Genomic DNA, 21,806 nt, shown 5'->3' on the forward strand with positions numbered 1-21,806 from the left:
ATATCATTTAACAAGTGCATAGCACTGATGTGATCTCTGCTGAACAAATGACTGCAAGTGGCTATAGCTGCATAATCTACCCAAAGTCTTGTTAGCTCATCCAAACCACCATAGAAAATCTGAGTTACCGTGTAGTTTGACAAATCATGGTATCGAAATCTGTTTACCAAAGCATTGAATCTCCCCCAAGCAACATAGAATGACTCCGAGTATTGTTGGCCAAATCTTGTGAACACCTATCGATGATCTATCTCCAAAAACCTCACAAGTAAAAAAAATTAAAATTAAAATAAAGAATTAAAAAAATGCAAGAAAAAAAATTGTCTAGTCTCAAGAAAATAATCTATCCTAATATTAACTAAACAGTCCCCGACAACGGCACCAAAAACTTGACCCGTTAATTCGGTTATCTAGCAAGTGCACTAGGTCAAGTAATAGTAAGTGAACAATGAGTCCAACTATCGATCCCACATGGATTGTAGTCAATTCTCAAGATTTAATGATTTAACTTAATCTAGACAAAATAATAAAAATAGGAGTGCTAAGAATTAAATAGAAATTTAATTATTAAAAATAATAAGAATTTAAAATATCAGAATAAATTCAATTAAATTGAGACAACCAAGACACACACAGGTACCGAACAAATCATGTAACATGTAGCCGATTCAGGACTCAAATTTAATCTTAAATTACAGTGAATTCTCCTAACTTGTTTAAAGGTCTATTTCTAAAACAATTAAACCTATTCAAAAATATTGACGGATTAATTTTCATAGTTCTAAACAAACTCAAATGCATTAGGAACTATGAGAATTCAATTAAAACCTAAAATCGCACGATGAAATCGAATACTATTTCTAGTCAATTTTACCTCATGTTAATTATTAGAGTGATCGAAATCAATTCCTCCTCTGTCGACTTGGAATCAATTAACATGCAAGCAAACAATTAACCAGATCATTCACAAGACAAATATGAATCTAATAATAAATAATATAAAACCAAATCTGAAAAATCTCACACAAACATCCAAGTTTTCTACATAGATTTGTTCGGCTCAATCACGCCATCTTAGTTGAAGAAAATCTACTCAATAATTGGATACAATAATTCAAAAAATAAAAAAAAGAAGAATAAAGAAGAAACTAGATTGGAGCGTTCTTCAAATCTTCAATCTCCCACGCCCTAGCCGCCTCATGATCTGTGCATTTTTTTCCACCCTCTCTGCGGTCTTAAAACTCTCTTTTATACGTCTTTGAAATCCCGTCAAATAAATCCCACAAAATAGGATTTTTTATTTCCGAAAATTCTAAAAAATTTCTGATTGCGATCTTCTCCCTCGAGCGCAGAAACATGCGCTTGAGCGAGACATGTTCTGTTCCGAGAATTCTTTCCCCGCTTTTCTCGCTCAAGCGTGCAAACATGCGCTCGAGCAAGACGTGATCTGCTTCGATTTCTTTTCGACATCAACCTAGCGTTCTTTACAAGCGCAATAGCCCTGATCTTGTTCTAATAGCGCAGCGCAACGCTACTCATTAGCGCAATAGCGCTTGTTTTATTTTCTTGTTCACCAAGAGTTATAGTGCTATTCTTCTCTTGATCTTAGAGCTGTTGAATAGAGCTGTTGTTTAGAGCTGTAGCTTTATCCAACAGCTCTAATTTTTCATCTTTTTTTTTTCTTGTTCTTTGCTTCTCTTTTCTTATATTCTTGCTCTCAAAATTTCTTTAAATTCCATTTTTCCTGCAAATAAAACCTGGAGAGTGAAATGCACACACATGCCATAAAATACATCAAAACAACATAAAACAATATGAATGGACACAAAATAGACACAAAATATCACAAACTAATGCACAAAAAATGCACTTATCAAGAACATGTAAGAGGCAAAATCCCGAGTGTATGTAAGATGCAAAAGAATCCGAGCATATGTAAAAAATTCCAGCACATGCAACCTAGCGAGTATTATGCCCAAATCATAAAAATAGCTGAGTAAAATTTGGAAGTTCCCGAGCTTCGGGTTCCGCGCATAGTAATGACTTAAAACCGTAAAATGGTTAAGTAAATTTGGAAGTGTCCGGACCCATTTTTTGTATTCGCACATTTTATGCCCAAGAACACGTTAATGAGATAGACCCTAGCGCGTGTAGAAGACAAAATCTAAGCATAGAAGATGTGAAAAAAATCCGAGCTCATGTAATAAAAAAAATACGAGTTAGTCGGGCTTTTGAAGTCGAAGGCCTCGCCTCTTGGACACAACTCTGTCGCTATTCTGGAATTGCTCTGCTAATTACCGGCCCTCGAACTGACGACTAAATTGCCAATATAGGAGATATGAAACTTGGAAATGAGCAAGGAATAATGAGCTCAGGTGGCTTATTTATTGGCATCGATCGGAAGCTCCGATCCCTATATGCATGCCACGTTCCAAACTTTGCACTTCGGAATCTCCGGTTTCCATCTTCATAACTTCCGATCCCAAGCATCAACGTGTCTAATGTCTCTTGACACCTAAGTGGCTGACCGAGTTCAAACTTTCCGAACTCCCCGTTTCTGTGTGTAGTTTACACTTCAAAAAATTTGCATGGCCTCACGTATATCGTACATTCCGATCCTAGTTCGGATATTCCAAACTCTACCACTACCTCCGATCTTGCTTCTGATCAGTTCGGTGCTTCCGAACTAGCTTCAGATCTTCCAAACTCTTTGGAGGGTCCGAATCCTAGAATTTGTGTTTTTTTAACCCAATTATGTAGTTGATTTGTTTATATTAATAACCTCTGATTGTGTTTAACTTTTAACCACATTAAACTGGTTATTAGGTTACTACAGTAGCCTTCCCCGTTCGACTCCAAAGCTCGACAGGCCTTCAGAACTGATACCAAAGACCTAGGGGTTCGTTCTCCCTCACCATAGAAAAACTAACTATCGCCTCCTTCGTATAAAACTGCACGATATTCTGGTAACATTCCACATTAGCTCGGTACATCGTCAAAAGATCAATACCCAAGATGCAGTTAAACTCATCAATCACTAAAATCATAAGATTCGCTGCCAACTCATTCCCATCGAATTCTATAAAACAACACATGACTAGAAGCTTCGCCAAAGTTGAATGGCTTGTCGGGGTAGACACAGAGAGTACTACTTCAAGAGACATACGAAAATCTATGACACTTAAAAAATTGTGTGAAAATGAAGGAATGAGATGCACAATATCAATTAGAACAAATGCAGAAATTATATTAACCCGATTTCTGTTTAAGTTAATCAACTGCCTAAACTGGATTAAATGGTCATAGCATGATTAAGGAATCCCCGTATGGGTAAAATAATTAGAAAATCGGATTCAAGACGTTCATAAATAGTCCATTATACCCTAAGGGTTCGGATATTTTTGAGCTCCAAATGTGTTCGGAAAAAGATGATGAAGTTCGGATGCACCTAGAAGTTCAAAGTTCCGAATTGCAGATCGAAAGATCCGATGGCCTTTGGATGAGAAATTTTGGACTTTCTGTGTGGTGATTTGACTCGAGGGAGTTCAGAAGCTCCAAACCCCCAGTTCGAAAGATCCGAAATTTGTTTGCACAGTGAATTGTCCAATAATAGGACACTCGTTTGGTGAATAGAGTTCAGAAACTGTGAAGGCATGTCTGAAATTTTTGAACTTTGATCGGAAGCTCAAACCCAGGAATCAGAAGGTTCTAACTTTGGATATAAATAGGGTTCCGAAGCAACCATTTGGAGTTCCAAATCCTCCCTTCTATCTCTCATTTCATTTGATGGTTTTAGGGTTTTTCAAGCATCGTCTCGAGGGCTAGGCGATATCAAAGTGCTACTAGGATTGTAGCAAAGCTGTACCTAGAGTTTGGGTCCGTTGCTATCAGCGGGATGCCGACGGACGCAGGTATAAGTCTAGACTCTAATTATATTTTGGGAGTAGCTATTAGTCTAGTTAAGACTTTTAGTGCGCACTGAGTGATATAGTAATTACTTGCTTATAGGCTTGGACTAGTGAGCCATAGTTGCTATCTATTTAGAGGTACAGACGTACTATCTAAGATATCCTGGTTGAATATGTATGTTTTATGTTTCCATGTTTATATGACATGTTTTATGTTCACATATTATGTCATGATTATTATGTTGCATGCATTATCATGTTGAGCCTGTACCTTGATATAATCCGTAGTAGGGTTGCTTGGTCCAGTATTCTTGAGTGGGTAGTTGGATCCGTTAGTACGGGATCAGGTCACCTATATCCACAGATCCTTCTTGGTGTGTGAGCCACCTCCTGATGTGACGGCCCAGAGTGATACATACCATGACATCACTTGACTGAGCAGAGTTCTATCGTGATAGGTTTTTGGTACCCATACATTTGCATTTACGCACTCATAGCATGTGTATACTCATACTTCAGTTCTGATTATTGTTATCGCTCACGTCCTGGTTTTCGTCTTGGACACTGTTGCGAAATTTGTGCCCGCAAGTGCACGATTGTCAAGTTTTAGTAAAGAATGAGTAAAGTGTCGATCCCACGAGGAGTAATATGAAAATATTCAGTACTTGTAATTAAAATAGTCCTAATTTTATCTAGAAAATTAATATTTGAAAGGTTTGCAGAAAAATAAAATAATCAATAGATTTTAATAGCACGCACACAATTTTCAGAAATTGTCAATCAGAGGAGAAATGGTCTAGAGGTATTGATTTCACCTGGTTTCAACAACAACTACTTCTAATTAACTTATTTTCATGAATTCTATTCAATTAATAGCCAAGAACACTTAAGTATATTATTTTTCTCTCTCAAGCAACAAATAATATGTATCAACTACGATTTAATTTCAATATCCCTATTAAAAATCTAATCGTAGTGATATATTTAAAACAATGTCCTTCCTAAGACTCCATTAACGCTATATACTCTCCCGAGCTATATAAACAATTAACGCTGTAATTTCTAATGATACTATTCAAATCCCTCTCCCGAGAAATGATTTCGAATAAATATGACAAATCAATTAGTGATCAATTAATTAAAAAAACATTCAATTTTAGAAAAATAATTAATTTACTAGAATTCAATCCAATAAAATAAAAAGTTGTAAAAGCGTCTCAACCAGGCTACATCAACCTCTAGACTAAGAAATTTAGTTCATAATAAATTCTGATAAACACAAATCATATTCATAAAATTAGACATCAATTCAATAATAAAAAGCTCGAATAAGAATAACAAAGCCGAATATTCGACGCCGTGTCCGGTCGATCGATCTTCGTCTTCGTTCCTTGATTGTTCTTCAAGTTTGCCCAGATTTCCTTCTCCAAAATTTCATGATAAAGCTCTCTGATTTTTGTGATGTATTGTGGCGGCACTCCCCTCCTATTGTGTCTTTGAAATCTCTTTTATATGTCCTCAAAGTCCGTCAAAGAAAGCCCGACAAATCAAAAGTTTTAAAGTTGTAAAAATCTGACAATTTCTCGCACAGAGCAGCGCGGGCATGCCTACAGAATAGTGCGGGCGCTCATGAGCTTCGAATTTACACTTATTTCCACGTCCAGGGATGGCGCGGGCACCCCTGTTGAGAGGCGCGGGCGCGCATGCCTCTCGCATGTGCTGTTCTGCAGAGCGCGACAATTTTAAAAAAAAAACATATCTCCCAAACTAACAGTCGGATTGGGCTGAAATTTTGACATCACCTTCAAAACATCCTAAACTCTATTATAAACAGTGGAGATTGAATTTGGACGTCTCAAACATTCCCAGTAATTTTCTGAAGTTGCTGCTCATAATTCATCCTTTCGCTTTTTGTTGTTACTTTCCTCAAATCCTTGCAACTCACAAAAACAACAACAAATACACAATATGCAATCGATACATCACAAAAGCCAAGTCAAATCATATATAAACTAAGTGATAAATTGCACTTATCAAATTCTCCCAAACTTAGACTTTTGCTAGTTCCGAGCAAAACAATAATGAGTAATGTAATCGACCTCCGAATTTTTACATTTCAAGATTCAATACACATATATGTTAATTTTCTCAAGAGTTCTCGTGTGTATGTGAATTACCAATCTTGTCTATCCTCCTTGCTTTTGATACACCAATGCAACAAGTTTGTTTCATAGAATCATCAACTCCGCTCTCTAAGTTCAAAACACTTTCCACCAAGTCCAACTTCTACTAGCTAAGATCAAAAGAACTTTTCAAGTTATACCATATTTGTTTTTCATAAAATTATAGGATTTTGCACCCGATTTTTTTTAGCCCCATTTTATCCGCAGACTTAGCTATAACTAAAGATAGGATTCAGATTTCAATTCCCTAGTCTATAGCCCGAATGAAACATCAACCCCTTTATTTTTTTCCGCAAACATAGCCATGGATCGGTGATTAGGATTTCAATCCCTTTTTAGGCCCGGATGGAGTTGTAAAATTTTTTTCAAAAATTAATTTTTTTTTTCACTTTTGCAACCCCATTTATTCCGCATACTTAGACAAAGACAAGGGAATTAATAATTTCTAACCTCGTAGAAGTCTACCTCAGTTTCAAGCATAAATCACCAAAGTTAAGAATCAAATCATCCAATTCACGCACAAAATCGCAAAGCTTAACACTAGGGTCTAGACAATCAAGGGATAGTGCATATGGGTGAGAAATCAAGATTAAATATAGATAACATTGACATTTTTAACACAAAAATTATTTTCATCATATGCCATCACAATTACAACATTATGCATTTTAACTCAAACTAACTCATGAAAAATTTTCAAAATTTTCAGAAGTTTTAAACAACCCCCAAACTTAAAATGTTCATTGTCCTCAATGTACAAGATTAAATTAAATCAAGGACACATACCTTATGTATCGAGCGTCAATACTCGACACCATCTTAATCACTCAAAGCTCTTCATGCAAGGGTGTCTCTTTAACTCTTGTAGCTCCATAATTTTTACCTACACAACTCAAAATTATTATTGATGTCTAATCTCAACATGCACAAAAAATAATAAAACAAAAAAAACAACTAAAGGATAAAAATAAAGCAAATAAAAATATTAGCTTGGGTTGCCTCCCAAGAAGCGCTTAGTTTATAGCCCATAGCCCGAATATATGCTCATTCTAGCCCGGTTCCACTTTGTTGGAGGTCTTTCCCTTCTCTTTCACCCTCCAAACATATTCAACAACTCTCTTGATCTTTGCTTTCTTTCTCTTCTTCTTATTCTTTGCCACCTTCAGATTATTCTCTCTTGACAGTTCTACAGCACTAACAACTTCGCAACAACATTTAATCTTCTTTGATTCTTCAATCATGAACACTTTTCCGTGGATGGATTTGTAACCTCCTTACAAAACATTAAAAATAACTTTCTCACCATCAACTCCCATCGACAGCTCTTCTTTCTTAACATCAATCTTGCCTTCAGCAGTAGCCAAGAATGGTCTCCCCAAAATCAACGGTATATTATCGTCCTCCATATCTAGCACAATAAAATCCATAGGAAAAATAAACTTATCTATTTTTACCAGAACATCCTCGATGATTCCACGCGGATATTTGATAGATTTATCAGCTAATTGCAATGCGATTGTCGTGGGCTTCACCTCTCCAAGTACTAAACTCCTGAAAATAGACAAAGACATTAAGTTAATGCTAGCTCCTAAATCACAAAGTGCTTTATTAAAATTAGAAGAACAAATAATGCAAGGAATCGTAAAACTCCCTGGATCTTTTAATTTTTGTTGCAACTTCTTTTGCAATATCGCACTGCACTCTTCAGTCAAGTTCACAGTCTCGAACTCCTCCAACTTTCGCTTTTTAGACATCACCTCTTTCAAGAATTTGGTATAGTTCGGCATTTGCAGCAAAGCATCGGCAAATGGAATATTGATGTGAAGTTTCTTGAAGATCTCAAGAAGTTTAGAGAATTGTTCATCCAACACTTTATTCTTGAATCTCTGCGGATATGGAAGTGGTGGTTTATACATTGGTTTCTCTTCAAGTTCACTCTTTTTCCCAATAGTGTTCTCATCAACCACCTTCTTCTTCTCTACTTCAGCTGCAGGTTCTTGGACTCCAACTTCTTTTCCACTCCTCAACTCTATTGCTTTGCAGTGTTCTATGGGATTCACCTCAGTATTGCTTGAAAACTGACCTTTGTTGTGATCTTTCATTGAATTCGCTAGCTGCCCAATTTGTGTCTCCATAGATTTTATCATGGCACCCATATTGACCATATGTGTCTCCAAGCTATCGAGACAATTTTCAGTTCTCTCCATCCTCTTACCAGATTCAGTGACAAACGTACTAACCACATCTTCCAACAAATGCTTTCCCTCACCCTCATTTGTATTAAACCCCGGGGGAGGATTCAACACATTCTTATAATTGGCATAAGAAAATTTTTAATGATTACGCAAGCCAGGATGATAAGTATTAGGAACAGGATTACCTCGATATCCTCTGTAGCCATTAGGATTGATATATTTAACTTCTTTCGAAGGATGAGATTCCTCCATGTCAACTGATGCACCTCCTGAATCCGTTATGCTCACTTTGTTCAATGCATCCACTTGCGTAGTCAATGTAGATAGTTGGGCAGAGATAGATGTGAGAGGATCAACTACATATACTCGACAGATTTCTTGACTTCCATTCGTTCAGACGGCCATTGAAATCTATTAATAGTCATCTGTTCCAGCATCTCATGGGCCTGAATAGGGTCCTTAGAAAAAATGGTTCCTCTAGCTGCAGAATCCACTGACATCCTTGTAGGCGTGTTCAAACCATTGTAGAAAAGCTTGATTTCTTCCCAATCTGCAAAATTATGGTTAGGACAACGTCTTAATAAATCTTTGTACATTTCCCAAGCTTCATATAGTTGTTCAGAATCCATCTGCCGGAAGGTACTGATCTCGATCTTCAGTTGAGTAGATTTGGCAGGTGGAAAATATTTAGCAAGGAATTTGACTGCCATTTCCTCCCACGTAGTTATACTGCCCAACGGTAGTGATTGTAACCAACTCCGCACCTGGTCCCTGAGAGAAAATGGAAACAAACATAAGCGTATAATATCCTCAGGAACTCCATTTATTTTTACTGTATCAGTGATTTCTAAAAAAGTTCTAAGATGCAAGTGAGGATCAGAATTTGCGCTCCCATTAAATTGGTTCTGCTGAACCATGTTGATCAACGCTGGCTTTAGCTCAAAGTTGTTTGAATTGATTGTCCCTCGAGCAATTTCAGAGTAGTGAGCCTGGACAATAGGCCAGAAGTGATCTTTGATAGGCACCATGGGAGGTTGTTGCACGTTTTCTTCAGCCATGATATGTAATTCTTCTTCTCTTCTCAACCTTCTCAAAACTCTTGCAGTGCGTTTGATCTCCGGATAAAACAATAGAGAATTAGTGCTTTGAGATATTCACATACACTGCACTTGAGAAGAATAAAAATAAATCAGTACTAAAAATAAAATAAAATAAAAACTCTAAATTAAAATCTAGACTAATTGGTAACAAGACTAAAATAAAATAAACAATTTACTCCCCGACAACGGTGCCAAAAACTTGTTGCAAAATTTGTGCCCACAAGCACACGGTTGTCAAGTTTTAGTAAAGAATGAGTAAAGTGTCGATCCCACGAGGAGTAATATGAAAATATTCAGTACTTGTAATTAAAATAGTCCTAATTTTATCTATAAAATTAATATTTGAAAGGTTTTCAAAAAAATAAAATAATCAATAGATTTTAATATCACGCACACAATTTTCAGAAATTGTCAATCAGAGGAGAAATGGTCTAGAGGTATTGATTTTACCTGGTTTCAATAATAACTACTTCTAATTAACTTATTTTCATGAATTCTATTCAATTAATAGCCAAGAACACTTGAGTATATTATTTCCCTCTCCCAAGAAACAAATAATATGTATCAAATACGATTCAATTTCAATATTCCTATTAAAAATCTAATCGTAGTGATATGTGTAAAACAATGTTCTTTCTAAGACTCCATTAACGCTATATACTCTCCCGAGCTATATAAACAATTAACAGTGTAATTTCTAATGATCATATTCAAAATACCCTCTCTCGAGCAATGATTCGAATAAATATGACAAATCAATTAGCGATCAATTAATTGAAAAGAAATTCAGTTATAAAAAAACAATTAATCTACTAGAATTCAATCCAATAAAATAAATAGTTGTAAAAGCGTCCCAACCAGGCTACATCAATCTCTAGATTAAGAAATTTAGTTCATAATAAAATTCTGATAAACACAAATCATATTCAAAAAAATTAGAAATCAATTCAATAATAAAAAGATCGAATAAGAATAACAAAGCCGAATATTCGATGCCATGTCCGGTCGATCGATCTTCGTCTTCGTTCCTTGATTTTTCTTCAAGTTTGCGCAGATTTCCTTCTCCAAAATCTCACGATAAAGCTCTCTGATTTTTGTGATGTATTGTGGCAGCTCTCTCCTTCTATTGTGTCTTTGAAATCCCTTTTATATGTCCTCGAAGCCTGTCAATGAAATCCCGACAAATTGAGAGTTTTAAAGTTGCAAAAATCTTCCAATTTCCTGCACAGAGCAGCGCGGGCGCTCATGATCTTTGAATTTACACTTCTTTTCACATCCAGGGATGGCGCGGGCGCGCATGCCTCTCGCATGTGCTTTTCTACAGCGCGCGACAATTTTCAAAAAAATTATATCTCACAAACTAACTATCAGATTGAGCTGAAATTTTGACAGCACTTTCAAAACATTCTAAACTCTATTATGAACGGTGGATATTGGATTTGGACATCTCAAACATTCCCAGTAATTTTCTGAAGTTGTTGATCATAATTAATCCTTCCGCTTCTTGTTGTTACTTTTCCTCAAATCCTTGAAACTCTCAAAAACAGCAAAAAATACACTTAATATGCATTCGATACATCACAAAAGCCAAGTCAAATCATATATAAATTAAGTGATAAATTGCACTTATCAGACACCTCATTCCACGGGGCAATACTTAGGTTGGATGGACCCGGTGGGAGTGGTAGCTGAGGCAGGGATCACAGCTGTTTAGATGGATGCAGGTTGTTACAGTTAAAGTGAGGATTATTCCGTACTATTTCGATTTGGTTGAATAAGTATATTTTACTTGGGTTTTAATGTTGGCTATATTCTGTCGGTCTGATTTGTTGTAAGATTTAAGTTCCGCTGTTTTTAACTGTTTTCATACTTATTAAGTTGATTGCATGATTTTTAGTTGTTAAGTAGGTGATTCGAGAACGGGTCACTACAGGAATGCCACATAAAATAAATATACATGTGATAGCCCTCTTGTTCTCCTCCTGTGCCTGATTCTGATTCAGCGCATACATCTACCCATGAACACGAGTTCTAAGATTAGAACCTCCCAATGACAGTGTATGTGGTCTCTGCTGAACTGAAGCCTGAGAACTAGAACCAAACGTTGGTCCTCCACCTGTTTGCGGACATTCTTTCTTCAAATGGCCAACCTCGCCACATCGGAAACAAGCTCCCGCAGCCCTACGACACTTATCGGACGGATGTATTCCCCCGCAATGATCACACTAGCCTTTCTTCTTCCAAAAATGGAAACACCTCTAGAACCCAAAGAAAAAGTAGATGAAGTAGACTTCTTTAAAGACTGGGCTTGAAGTCCCAAGGTAGTAACAGATTGAGAAGACTGAAGAGTCCTACCTCATTGAAAACTGATCTCCGCCTATCTACATCAGTTCACTAACCCCTCGTACGATGTTGGATCGTCAAAAACAGTCACCCGGTCGAATATTTCCTGATTTAGGCCCTGAAGAAAGTGATCAAATTTGTCCTCAGGGCTGTCATTGATATGAGGACAAAGTTGCAGCAACTCAAAGAACTTTTGTTGATATTCATCAACATTCATGATACCCTGATTCAGTCCTAGGTTCTCAATAGACTTGGAATAGCGGGGTCGCAGTAGAAAAGTAAAAAGTCATGAATGTGGCACGTAAATCAACCCAAGAAATAGTACCATGCTCGTTCAACAAAGGTGCAGACACGGACTTCAACCACTTACGAGCACGCCCTTCCAACAAGAAATTAACAACCTCCATGCGATGTTCCTTGGTACAATGAAAAACTCAAAAACATCCCTCCATCTTGTTAGAACCTAATGGAGGGGGAGGGGGGGGGGGGAGGATTTAGGTTCTATTGGCAAATTTAGAAATTAAAAGATATTATGCAAATATGCAAGCGGAAGACTTAAAGCAATCAAAAATAAATGCGGTGAATAAATGCGTAAAGTAAATAAAGCGATAAAAGAGATAGGATATGTTTATAGAAGTTCGACGATAAATCGTTTACGTCTCACCTTATTGGTTAAGATCTATTAACCAAGGATCCACTAGCACTTCAAAAGCTTCGATCAACAACATGATCACCGCGTCTCTTGGCCTTGATGGCTCTAAGGATAGCCGTATATCTCAACACGATCATCGTGCCGATACAACTTGAACACTTGGACTTAAGGGCTCCAAGGATAGCCTCAATAATCGCACAACACACTTGACTTCACACTCAAGTGTTTACAACGATATCACAACATAATTGGCTTCACACTCAAGTGTTTACAACAATAGCACAACCAACTCACAAACTATTTTTACAAACAACTCTCAAATATTGATTGAACACTTTGATAGAGAGAAGATTGCTTGCAAAGGAGAGAAGAAATGAGTTGGGATGTCTCAAATGGCCTTGAAAAGCCTCTATTTATAGTTGGAAAGGATTTGAATCTGATTTTGATGCATGGAGCGTATGTTGGGAAGACAAGGAGTAGACAAAAAGTGTTCGGCACCGCTGTCCCCTTCCAAAACAGCACTGTGCGGAATTTGTGGAAAAATCATATCTCACAATATTGATCTAAAATTTTGACCGAAGCTTTAAAATAACATAATATTTATTCTGAACGGTGAAGATTGCATTTGGATGATTCAAACATGTCCCGTAATTTTCGGAAGTCGCTTCATCATATTTTCGATTCTTGTTCTGCACAACACATTTGAAAAATTCATATCTCACAATCCATCCGTTGGATTGATCTAAAATTTGAATAGAAGCTGTATATCATCATAAAATTGAATCGGGTCGAGATTTGATTTAGATGTCTCAAACATTCCCAGTTATTTTCGGAAGTTGAATCTTCATGGTTTCGTTCCTTGCAGAAGTAGGTACTGTGCAACATATTTGAAAAAAATCATATCTCTCAATATAGCCGTTGGATCAATTTGAAATTTGGACAGAAGGTTTAAAACATCCTCATATAAATTATGACTGATGGAGATTGGATTTCAATGCATATAAAATTTCCAGGAATTTTTGTAAGTTGCTGCTCCATACTTTGGCTTCTTCTTGTCCTTTTCTTCATATCCACATAACAATGTTTCATACCATCCACATAACATTGTGTCCACTATATGAGCAATATGAGACTTCATAAATACATTTATAGCTTCAAAATAGCTTCCAAGAATTTAATTGTCAATAAATCTAATATGCAAAATCTCACTTTAAATGGTTAGTAACAATTAACCGAGTTTTGTAATCATCAAAACATAATAGTATGAGACTTGTTAATGCATTAAAAAAAATAATCTCATAACACAAGATTTGTATGCGTTTAAGGCGTAACACATATGTTCTAACCAATCCTCTTCCACCTCGGGGGTCTCACCACTAACCAGTGGCTTAGCCCTTAGGTCCCATCTGAATAAGCTTATGCATGTCAAAGCGAATGTAGTAAGTTGTAGTAACCCGTACCCTGTTTTACAAGGTTATGTGGTAAAACATGACTAAAGGATTTCAATCTAAATTAATCAAGTGATTAATTGGATCAAAAGACTGGAATCAGGGCTTCGGAACCACCGTAGAGATTGAAACTTCCGAAGTGGGTTCAGAAGCACCGAACCCTAGTAGCTGAAGATCGGAAGCAAAAGGAGCGTTTGGACCTTCCGAAAGTTAGGCCATGCGCACTTGTGACTTGTTACCAGCATTTGGACATGCAGATGCATTCATGGGATTGGAGCTTCCAAAGTGTAGATTGGAGCTTCCAATCAGGACAGTTCAGAACGTGACTTGCATACAGAGATCGGAGCTTCCAATCGGGAGTTCAGATCTTCCGATCATCGCCTATAAATAAGGCATCCGAGAATCAGATTTATTTCTCATTCAAACTTCTTTCCTCTCTTGTACTGAGCTCCTTGGGCCATTTCCAACTATATAATTGAGGGCCGAGCAGTAGTGAGGTGCTTTTGGAGGAGCTGCAGAGTATTGCTCAGGAGTTGGGGCCTTCGACGACAAAGGAGTGTCGACAGACGCAGGTATAGTCCGAGATCCCTAGTAGTATTAGGGATTATCTATTGGCTTAGTCAAGGATTTTAGACCAACTTTAGCGATATGATAATTGCTGGCTTGTAGGCTTGGATCATAGACTGGTAATTGCTAGGAATGCCTCGATGAGGTACGTAAGTACTTACTGAGATTGTTAGTGAGTATGCATACTAATATTTTGCATTTTATGTGCCATGATCCATGCTTTACTGTTTTATATATTATGATACATGTGCATATTCATGTTGAGCCGAATCTCCTTCGAGATAGCCGGATGAGTAGGGTCGCTCAGTCCTACTTTCTTGTTATATTTTTGGACACTGGGAGATGTCGTGATTACGGAGACTGATGCTACGATGATCCTTGTCGAGTGTGTGGATGTACCCAGCGGGGTTGATCTCAGATGGTACTATACACTCATTGACGCATAGACTGAGCAGTATGTTACATTTGACCAGTACCCCGTAATTTTCATGCATCATAGTAGGTTTGTATACTCGTCGTTTTGAGCGTAGTTTGCTCATGTCTTTGTATTGTGTTTTCTTGGACGTCCCATTCATCGGGACAAGGATGAGGTTGGGCGAGGCTAGTGGTTCGAGGCAAGGTTGAGTGGGGACAAGTGGCCGTATAGCGACCCTACCCGGATCCACTACCTAATCAAAGTTAATAAAGCGCATGCAATAATAATAAAAGCGTGAATAGCGGAATATTCAAAATACAACAAATCCAATCGATAAAATACAACCGACAACAAAAAAGTGTATAAATACTCTTATACAACCAAATCAAAAGTTCATAGGGTCATAACCCTACCGCTAACTGTCGCTACCTCCGGAACCAGCTTCACTCCTGGTGCGAGCCTCCTGGACCGTCTAGCCTCAAATTTGCCCCGCCACAAAGTACCCAAAAATACCAAACACAGGGGCGTGAGCGACATCTCTCAATACGAAATAAATGATATATAAACTAATATGCAGCAAGCAAATGACTTCAAAATCCTTGGTAAAACAGTCAGCTCAGGGCGCCTTCGAATATACAGCACCTTGCCAGAGAGCGACTCCGCAGGAGTACTTGTATATTAACCCTATCAACTATAACGTCTACTCCACCGTCTTGGTCGCTCCTAGTGATAGCAAAACCAGGGGCTGAGCCTCCCCAAAACCTAACTCGAATCCAAAACAGGACGCAAGGCTCAAATGGAAACTAACAATACTTGAATCGATTCCATGATAAGTTACAAGCTCCCTATGGAAAGTGTCAATGACTCACATCTCTCGAGATGCAGTCCAGTATAAAACATTCATGTGTTAAAGCAGAAAATCATGGAAAACATATAGCACATACTCATGCAACATATAAGCATATATATCATGTCGACTATCTCGGTCAGTACTTACGTACCTCTAACACTGCTGGTCAAAGCCTAGCTCCACTGATCTAGACTCCAAGCCTACTAGTCCAGTCGACTGAGTCTACAATGAAAATACCCATGCTTTACTAAATAAGCTCTAAAAATCTTAACTAAGCTATCCTATACTCCTAAATATTTTTAAGAAGCCAAAGTTATACCTGCGTCCGTAGTCAGCCCTTTGTTGTCGCTTGCCTCAAAACTAGGCCACAGCTCCGCTACGATGTTGGGATCGCTATGCCACTTTCGGATCCTCAATAGGACTCCTAGAATCTCCTAGATCTAAGTTAGAAGGCTAAGAATCCAAAGAGAAGAGAGGAAAGGTGCGAGTTGCAAATGAAATCTCGGCCCCTATTTATAGACGAAGTTCGGACCGTCCGAACCCCACTTCGGAGCCTCCCAACACGTTTGGACCACCCAAACCCGACTTCGGATCGTTTGATGTCCCATCCGCATGTAAGAAATGATGTCATCTTGCTAATGTAAGCGATGACATAAGACCTAATCCTATTCGGACCGTCCGAACCTGCCAACGGAGCGTCCGGTCGCGATCGGAGCATCCGAACTCCATTTCGGAGCGTCCGACCTGCACTGGCCCAATTTCCTTAGTTTTGTTAATTAATCTCCTAATCACCTTGATTGGTTACGGGTCACTACATTCTCCCCCAATTAAAAAATTTTGTCCTCAAAATTAAAGTTAGAAGAAAACAATGAAAGTCAAACAAATGTTATTTATTTCAACTGAACATAGTACAAATCTTTCTTACAAAGGAAAGTACAAAACATCAAAACAACTATGGATACTTGGCTCGCATCCGGCTCCCCAGCTCTCAAGTTGCATCCTTGGTTCCCCTACGCTGCCACTTCACCATTACTAAAGGTATAAGCTTGTACGGAGCACCTTGTCCTTTCTGTCAAGAATCTTAAGGGGTCTTTCCACAAAAGATAAATCCTGATCCAATTGCACCTCGGTCGGATGTAAGATGTGCGACTGATCTGCCATGTACTATCTCAGCAAGGATATGTGAAACACATCATGGATACTGGAAAGATATGGTGGTAAAGCTAGATGATAAGCCACGTTCCCAACCTCTCAAGAATCTCAAATGGACCAATAAACCTGAGTGACAACTTACCCTTGAGGCCGAATCTCTTCACCCTTCGGAAAAGGTGACACTCGAAGAAACACGCGCTCTCCTGCCTCAAAATGTAGTGGCCTGTGGTAAGTGTTCTCGTAACTATCCTATCGATCCTGGGCTGCCTTAATACTCTGACGGATCAACTCTACTGCATTGGTCATCTGCTAGATCATCTGTGGACCTTCAACTTGAAGTTCGCCAACTTTGTTCCAAAACAAAGGCGTACGACATCGGGGTCCATACAAAGCCTCGAATGGTGCCATGTCAATGCTGCGATGGTAATTGTTATTATATGCAAACTCCACCAACGCCAAATGATCATGACATGTTGGTCCAAAATCCATGACAGTCGCTTGAATCATATCCTCGATAGTACGAATAGTACGTTCGGACTGTCCATCTGTCTCTGGATGATAAGTTGTACTCAGACTCAGAGTCGTGCCAAGGGCTCGTTGTAGGCTACCCCAAAATCTGGAGGTAAACCTCATATCTCTGTTGGTGACTATGCTCACCGGAACACCATGCAATCGGACAATCTCTTGCACGTACAGATGTGCCATCCGACTGAAAGTGAAGTCTCGATTATATGGAATGAAATGTGAAGACTTAGATAATCATTCCACAACAACCCAAATCGCATCGCAATTCCTGAAAGACATCGGTAAGTGGGTGACAAAATCCATCGTCACATGCTCCCACTTCTACTCAAGAATCTCTAGACTCTGGAGCAATCCTCTGGGTCTTTGAAACTCTGGTTTGACCTGCGGACACACAAGGCATCAGGATATGAATTGGTACACACTGCGCTTCATCCCTTTCCACCAAAATCATGTACAAAGATCCTTATACATCTTCATGCTACCAGGATGTACAGAGAATCTACTGCGATGAACTTGTGACAAAATCTCGTCCCTCAGTGCTGAATCATCAGGCACTACCACACGGCCAGAAAGACACAACAGACCATCTGCCTATAAATTGAAACCAAAAGTATTCTCACCTTTAGCTAATCGAGCTAACTTCTGAGTCTTCGAATCAGAACTCTGAGCCTCTCTGATTCGCCTATAAAAATTTGGTTCAGCAAGAACTGAAGAAACACGAATTCCATGCTGTTTCTTCTTATGCCGAAAAGTGAAACCCAAGGAACAACATTCCTCTACCACTCTTGCCACTGAGCTGGTACAAAGGGAACTTACATACAACTTGCGGTTAAGAGCATCCGCAACTGGATTAGATGAACCTGGATGGTACTTGATTTTACAATCGTAGTCTTTCAACAAATCCATCCATCGTCGTTGTCGCATGTTCAACTCTGCCTGAGTGAACAAATATTTCAATCTCTTATGGTCAGTGAAGATCTCGAACCTCTCACCATACAAATAATGACGCCATATCTTAAGAGCAAAACAATGGCTGCAAGCTCTAGATTGTGTACGGGATAGTTCTCCTCATGAGTCTTCAATTGCCTAGAGGCATAGGCAATCACATGACCTCTCTGCGATAACACACATCCCAAACCCCGTAGAGAAGCATCGGTGTGAACTAAAAAACTCCCTGATCCAGATGGTAGAGCCAATATTGGAGCTGTAGTCAGGCACCGCCGCAACTCATGAAAACTCTCCTCACACTCTGACGTCCAAACGAAAGGCACATCCTTTCTCGTCAACTACGTCAAAGGCTTACCAATCTGAGAAAAGTTCTCCATGAATCGCCGACAGTAACCTGCCAAGCCAAGGAAAATACGGATCTCGGAAGCTGTTGTCGGCCGCACCCAATTCAAAATAGCCTCCGTCTTACTGGGATCAACTGATACACCATCCCTGGAAATCACATGACCAAGAAAGACAACTTGGTCAATCCAAAATTCGCACTTATTCAGCTTTACATACAAATGCCGCTCTCTCAAAATCTGAAGAACGATATGAAAATGATAAGCTTGCTCATCCACGCTGCGAGAGTACACAAGGATGTAGTCGATGAACACCACACGAACTCATCCAAAAAGTCGCGAAACACTCTGTTCATCAGATCCATGAAAACAACTGGAGCATTCGTCAAACCAAACGGCATTACTAAGAACTCTTAGTGACCATATCGCGTACGAAAGGCTGTGTTGGAAATATCCTCCTCTCTAACCCTCAACTATTGATAACCGGACCGCAAATCAATTTTCAAATAGACAGAAGTACCCTGAAGTTGATCAAACAGATCGTCAATCCGTGGAAGGGGATATTTATTCTTCATTATCGCTTGATTGAGCTGTCGATAGTCTATGCAAAGACGCATCGACCTATCATTATTATTAACAAATAACACTGGGGCTCCCCATGGTGAAACACTCGGGAAAATGCAGCCCTTATCAAGAAGATCTTGAAGCTGCTTCTGCAATTCCTTCATCTCTGTAGGTGCCAATCGGTACGGAGCTCTGGAAATCGGTGTTGTACCTGGCAGTAACTCAATGCAAAACTCGATCTCCCCACTGGTGGTATGCGTGCAATCTCTTCGGGAAACACATTGGGAAAATCACGAACCACTGGTATCTCCTGGATGTCGGGTCCCTCCAAGGATTCTTCAATGGCGTAGATAAGGTAGCCTTCCCCGCTAGACTCTAAAGCACGTCGGGCTTTCAGAGCAGAAACCACTGACATCGGGGGTCGCGCTCCCTCACCATAGAAGTACCACGTATCACCATCCTCCGGATGAAACTGCACAAACCTCTGATAGCAATCCACTATCGCCCTGTAGATAGTCAGAAGATCTATACCAATGATACCGTCGAAATCCTCCATGGATAAAACCATCAGGTTAGAACTATGCTGATGTCCCTCGAAATCCAGAATGCAACCCATAAATAAACGCTTAGCCAAAACCTCTTGACCCATAGGAGATGAAACAACTAGCAATACATCAAATGGAATTTGGGGTAGACTATTCCTCTTAGCAAATCACGCCGCAATAAATGAGTATGACGCACTAGTTTCAATCAAGACATAAGCAGAAATACCACACAAACTACAGATACCTGCAATCATCTGATCATTGTCTGCCTCCGCCTAAACAGTGCAAAGACCTGCCCCTAAATACGTGGCCGCAAGGAAGAATGACCTCTAGAAGAAGTCTGTCGTGGCGATGGCTGTTATTGCTGGCATTGCTTCTGAGAGTGCTGCTGCTGCTGCTGCTGCTACACAGATGCCTGAGTGCCTACAAATCCACTCGCAGTTCCCATCAGAGTAGGAAAATCCCTCTTCATGTGTCCCTCCAGTTCGCACTGAAAACATGCGTTAGTCACTCGAGGACACTGTCCTATAGGATGTCTCCTCTTGCACTGCTCACAACGGTTCTACTTCGGACCACTAAATCGGTGCACTCTGCCGGATCCAGAAGAAGAAGAAGAAGAATAAGAAGAAGAAGTGCCTCCCTGCTTCTTAAAATACTGGTCTTTTGGCCCCAAAGAGCTAGTCGGTCTGGAAGAGGAAGAAATCATGGACCTGTTCCTTCGAATGTTTTCCTCTTCCTAGTGACAACGGCTTACCAAGTCCTCATAAGTCTGATCACCATCCACGACAACCATCTGGTGAATCTCAGGGTTAAGAACCTGAAGGAATAGAGTATACTGCGCCGTATAGATATTGGAAAACTGGGAACAATAAGGGAGAAGCTCGATGAACTTCTGCTGGTACTCGTCAATAGTCATCGTCCCCTGTCGCAAGCTCAACAACTCACTGGCCTTCGACTGCAGTACGGCTGGAGGAAAATATAGCTTCTCAAAGGCTGCACGAAACTCTGGCCAAATAGCAACTCCCCTGGTGATATGATCGGTGTGGAAATGGTTCTCCACCACTTCCTTGCATTGCCCTCCAGTAGGAAACCCAGTGACTCCATATTCTGCTCCTCGGCACACTGATAATCTTGAAAGAAGTTCTCTAAGCGCTCAATCCAGTCCTCGGCAACTCTAGGTGTTCTTGCCACCTATCAATGGATTCGGTATGATCTGAAGAAAATGATTCATGCTGAATCTCCTTTGCTCCTCGCGATGTCTAGGACGATCCCGTCTACGATCATGACGATCCTCCCAGTGACCGCTTCCACTACCGTGACTCTCATCGTATTCTGCCATATGTTCAATAATAACAGAGAATGTATTAATTCGCTTTGCAAATTCCCAGTTGCGATGCGCTCTGATACCAATAAATTTAGCGACCCTACCCGGATCCACTACCTAATCAGAGTTAATAAAATACATACAATAATAATAAAAGCGTAAATAGCAAAATATTCAAAATACAACAAATCCAATCGGCAGAATACAACCGACGACAAAAAAAGTGTATAAATACTCTTATACAACCAAATCAAAAGTCATTGGGTCATAACCCAACCGCTAACTCTCACTACCTCCGGCACCGGCCTCACTCCTGGTGCGAGCCTCCTGGACCGTCTAGCCTCAAGCCTGCCCCGCCACAAGTTACCCAAAAATACCAAACACATGGGCGTGAGCGGCATCGCTCAATACAAAAGCAATGATATATAAACTAATATGCATCAATAAATGACTTTAAAATCCTGGGTAAAACAGTCTGCTCAAGGCACCTCCGAATATACAACACCTTGCCAGAGAGCGACTCCGCGGGGGTACTCGTATATTCACCCTATTAACTATAGCGTCTACTCCACCGTTGTAGTCGCTCTTAGTGATAGAAAAACCAGGGGCTGAGCCTCCCCAAAACCTGACTCGAATCTAAAACAAGACGCAAGGCTCACATGGAAACTGACAATACCTGACTCGAGTCCATGATGAGTTACAAGCTCCCTATGTAAACTGTCAATGACTCACATCTCTCGGGATGC

At 39.5% G+C, this 21,806-nt stretch overlaps 1 protein-coding gene across 1 annotated transcript; it reads right to left on the reverse strand.

Moving 5' to 3' along the window:
- Positions 1-2,873: 2,873 nt before the first annotated feature.
- Positions 2,874-9,344, reverse strand: LOC140863798 (uncharacterized). Its single transcript, XM_073267475.1, has 4 exons — positions 9,201-9,344; positions 7,769-8,400; positions 7,395-7,642; positions 2,874-3,172 (listed from the first exon to the last, which is right to left on the reverse strand). Exons 1-4 carry the CDS (start codon positions 9,342-9,344, stop codon positions 2,874-2,876), a joined length of 1,323 nt encoding a protein of 440 aa, XP_073123576.1.
- Positions 9,345-21,806: the final 12,462 nt, after the last annotated feature.

This window comes from Henckelia pumila, chromosome 1 (genome assembly GCF_033568475.1).
Source record: "Henckelia pumila isolate YLH828 chromosome 1, ASM3356847v2, whole genome shotgun sequence".
Lineage (NCBI taxonomy): Eukaryota > Viridiplantae > Streptophyta > Magnoliopsida > Lamiales > Gesneriaceae > Henckelia > Henckelia pumila.

Bases quoted from the DNA above. Each gene is read 5' to 3' on its own strand.
- LOC140863798 (XM_073267475.1), bottom strand. From the start codon at position 9,344: ATGGCTGAAGAAAACGTGCAACAACCTCCCATGGTGCCTATCAAAGAT. The intron at 8,401-9,200 runs GTTCAGCAGAAC...GCCAATTATAAG, and splicing joins AGCCAGCGTTGATCAACATG to AATGTGTTGAATCCTCCCCC. The intron at 3,173-7,394 runs GTGAGAAAGTTA...TAAGTGTCATAG, and splicing joins GCTGTCGATGGGAGTTGATG to ATTTTCGTATGTCTCTTGAA.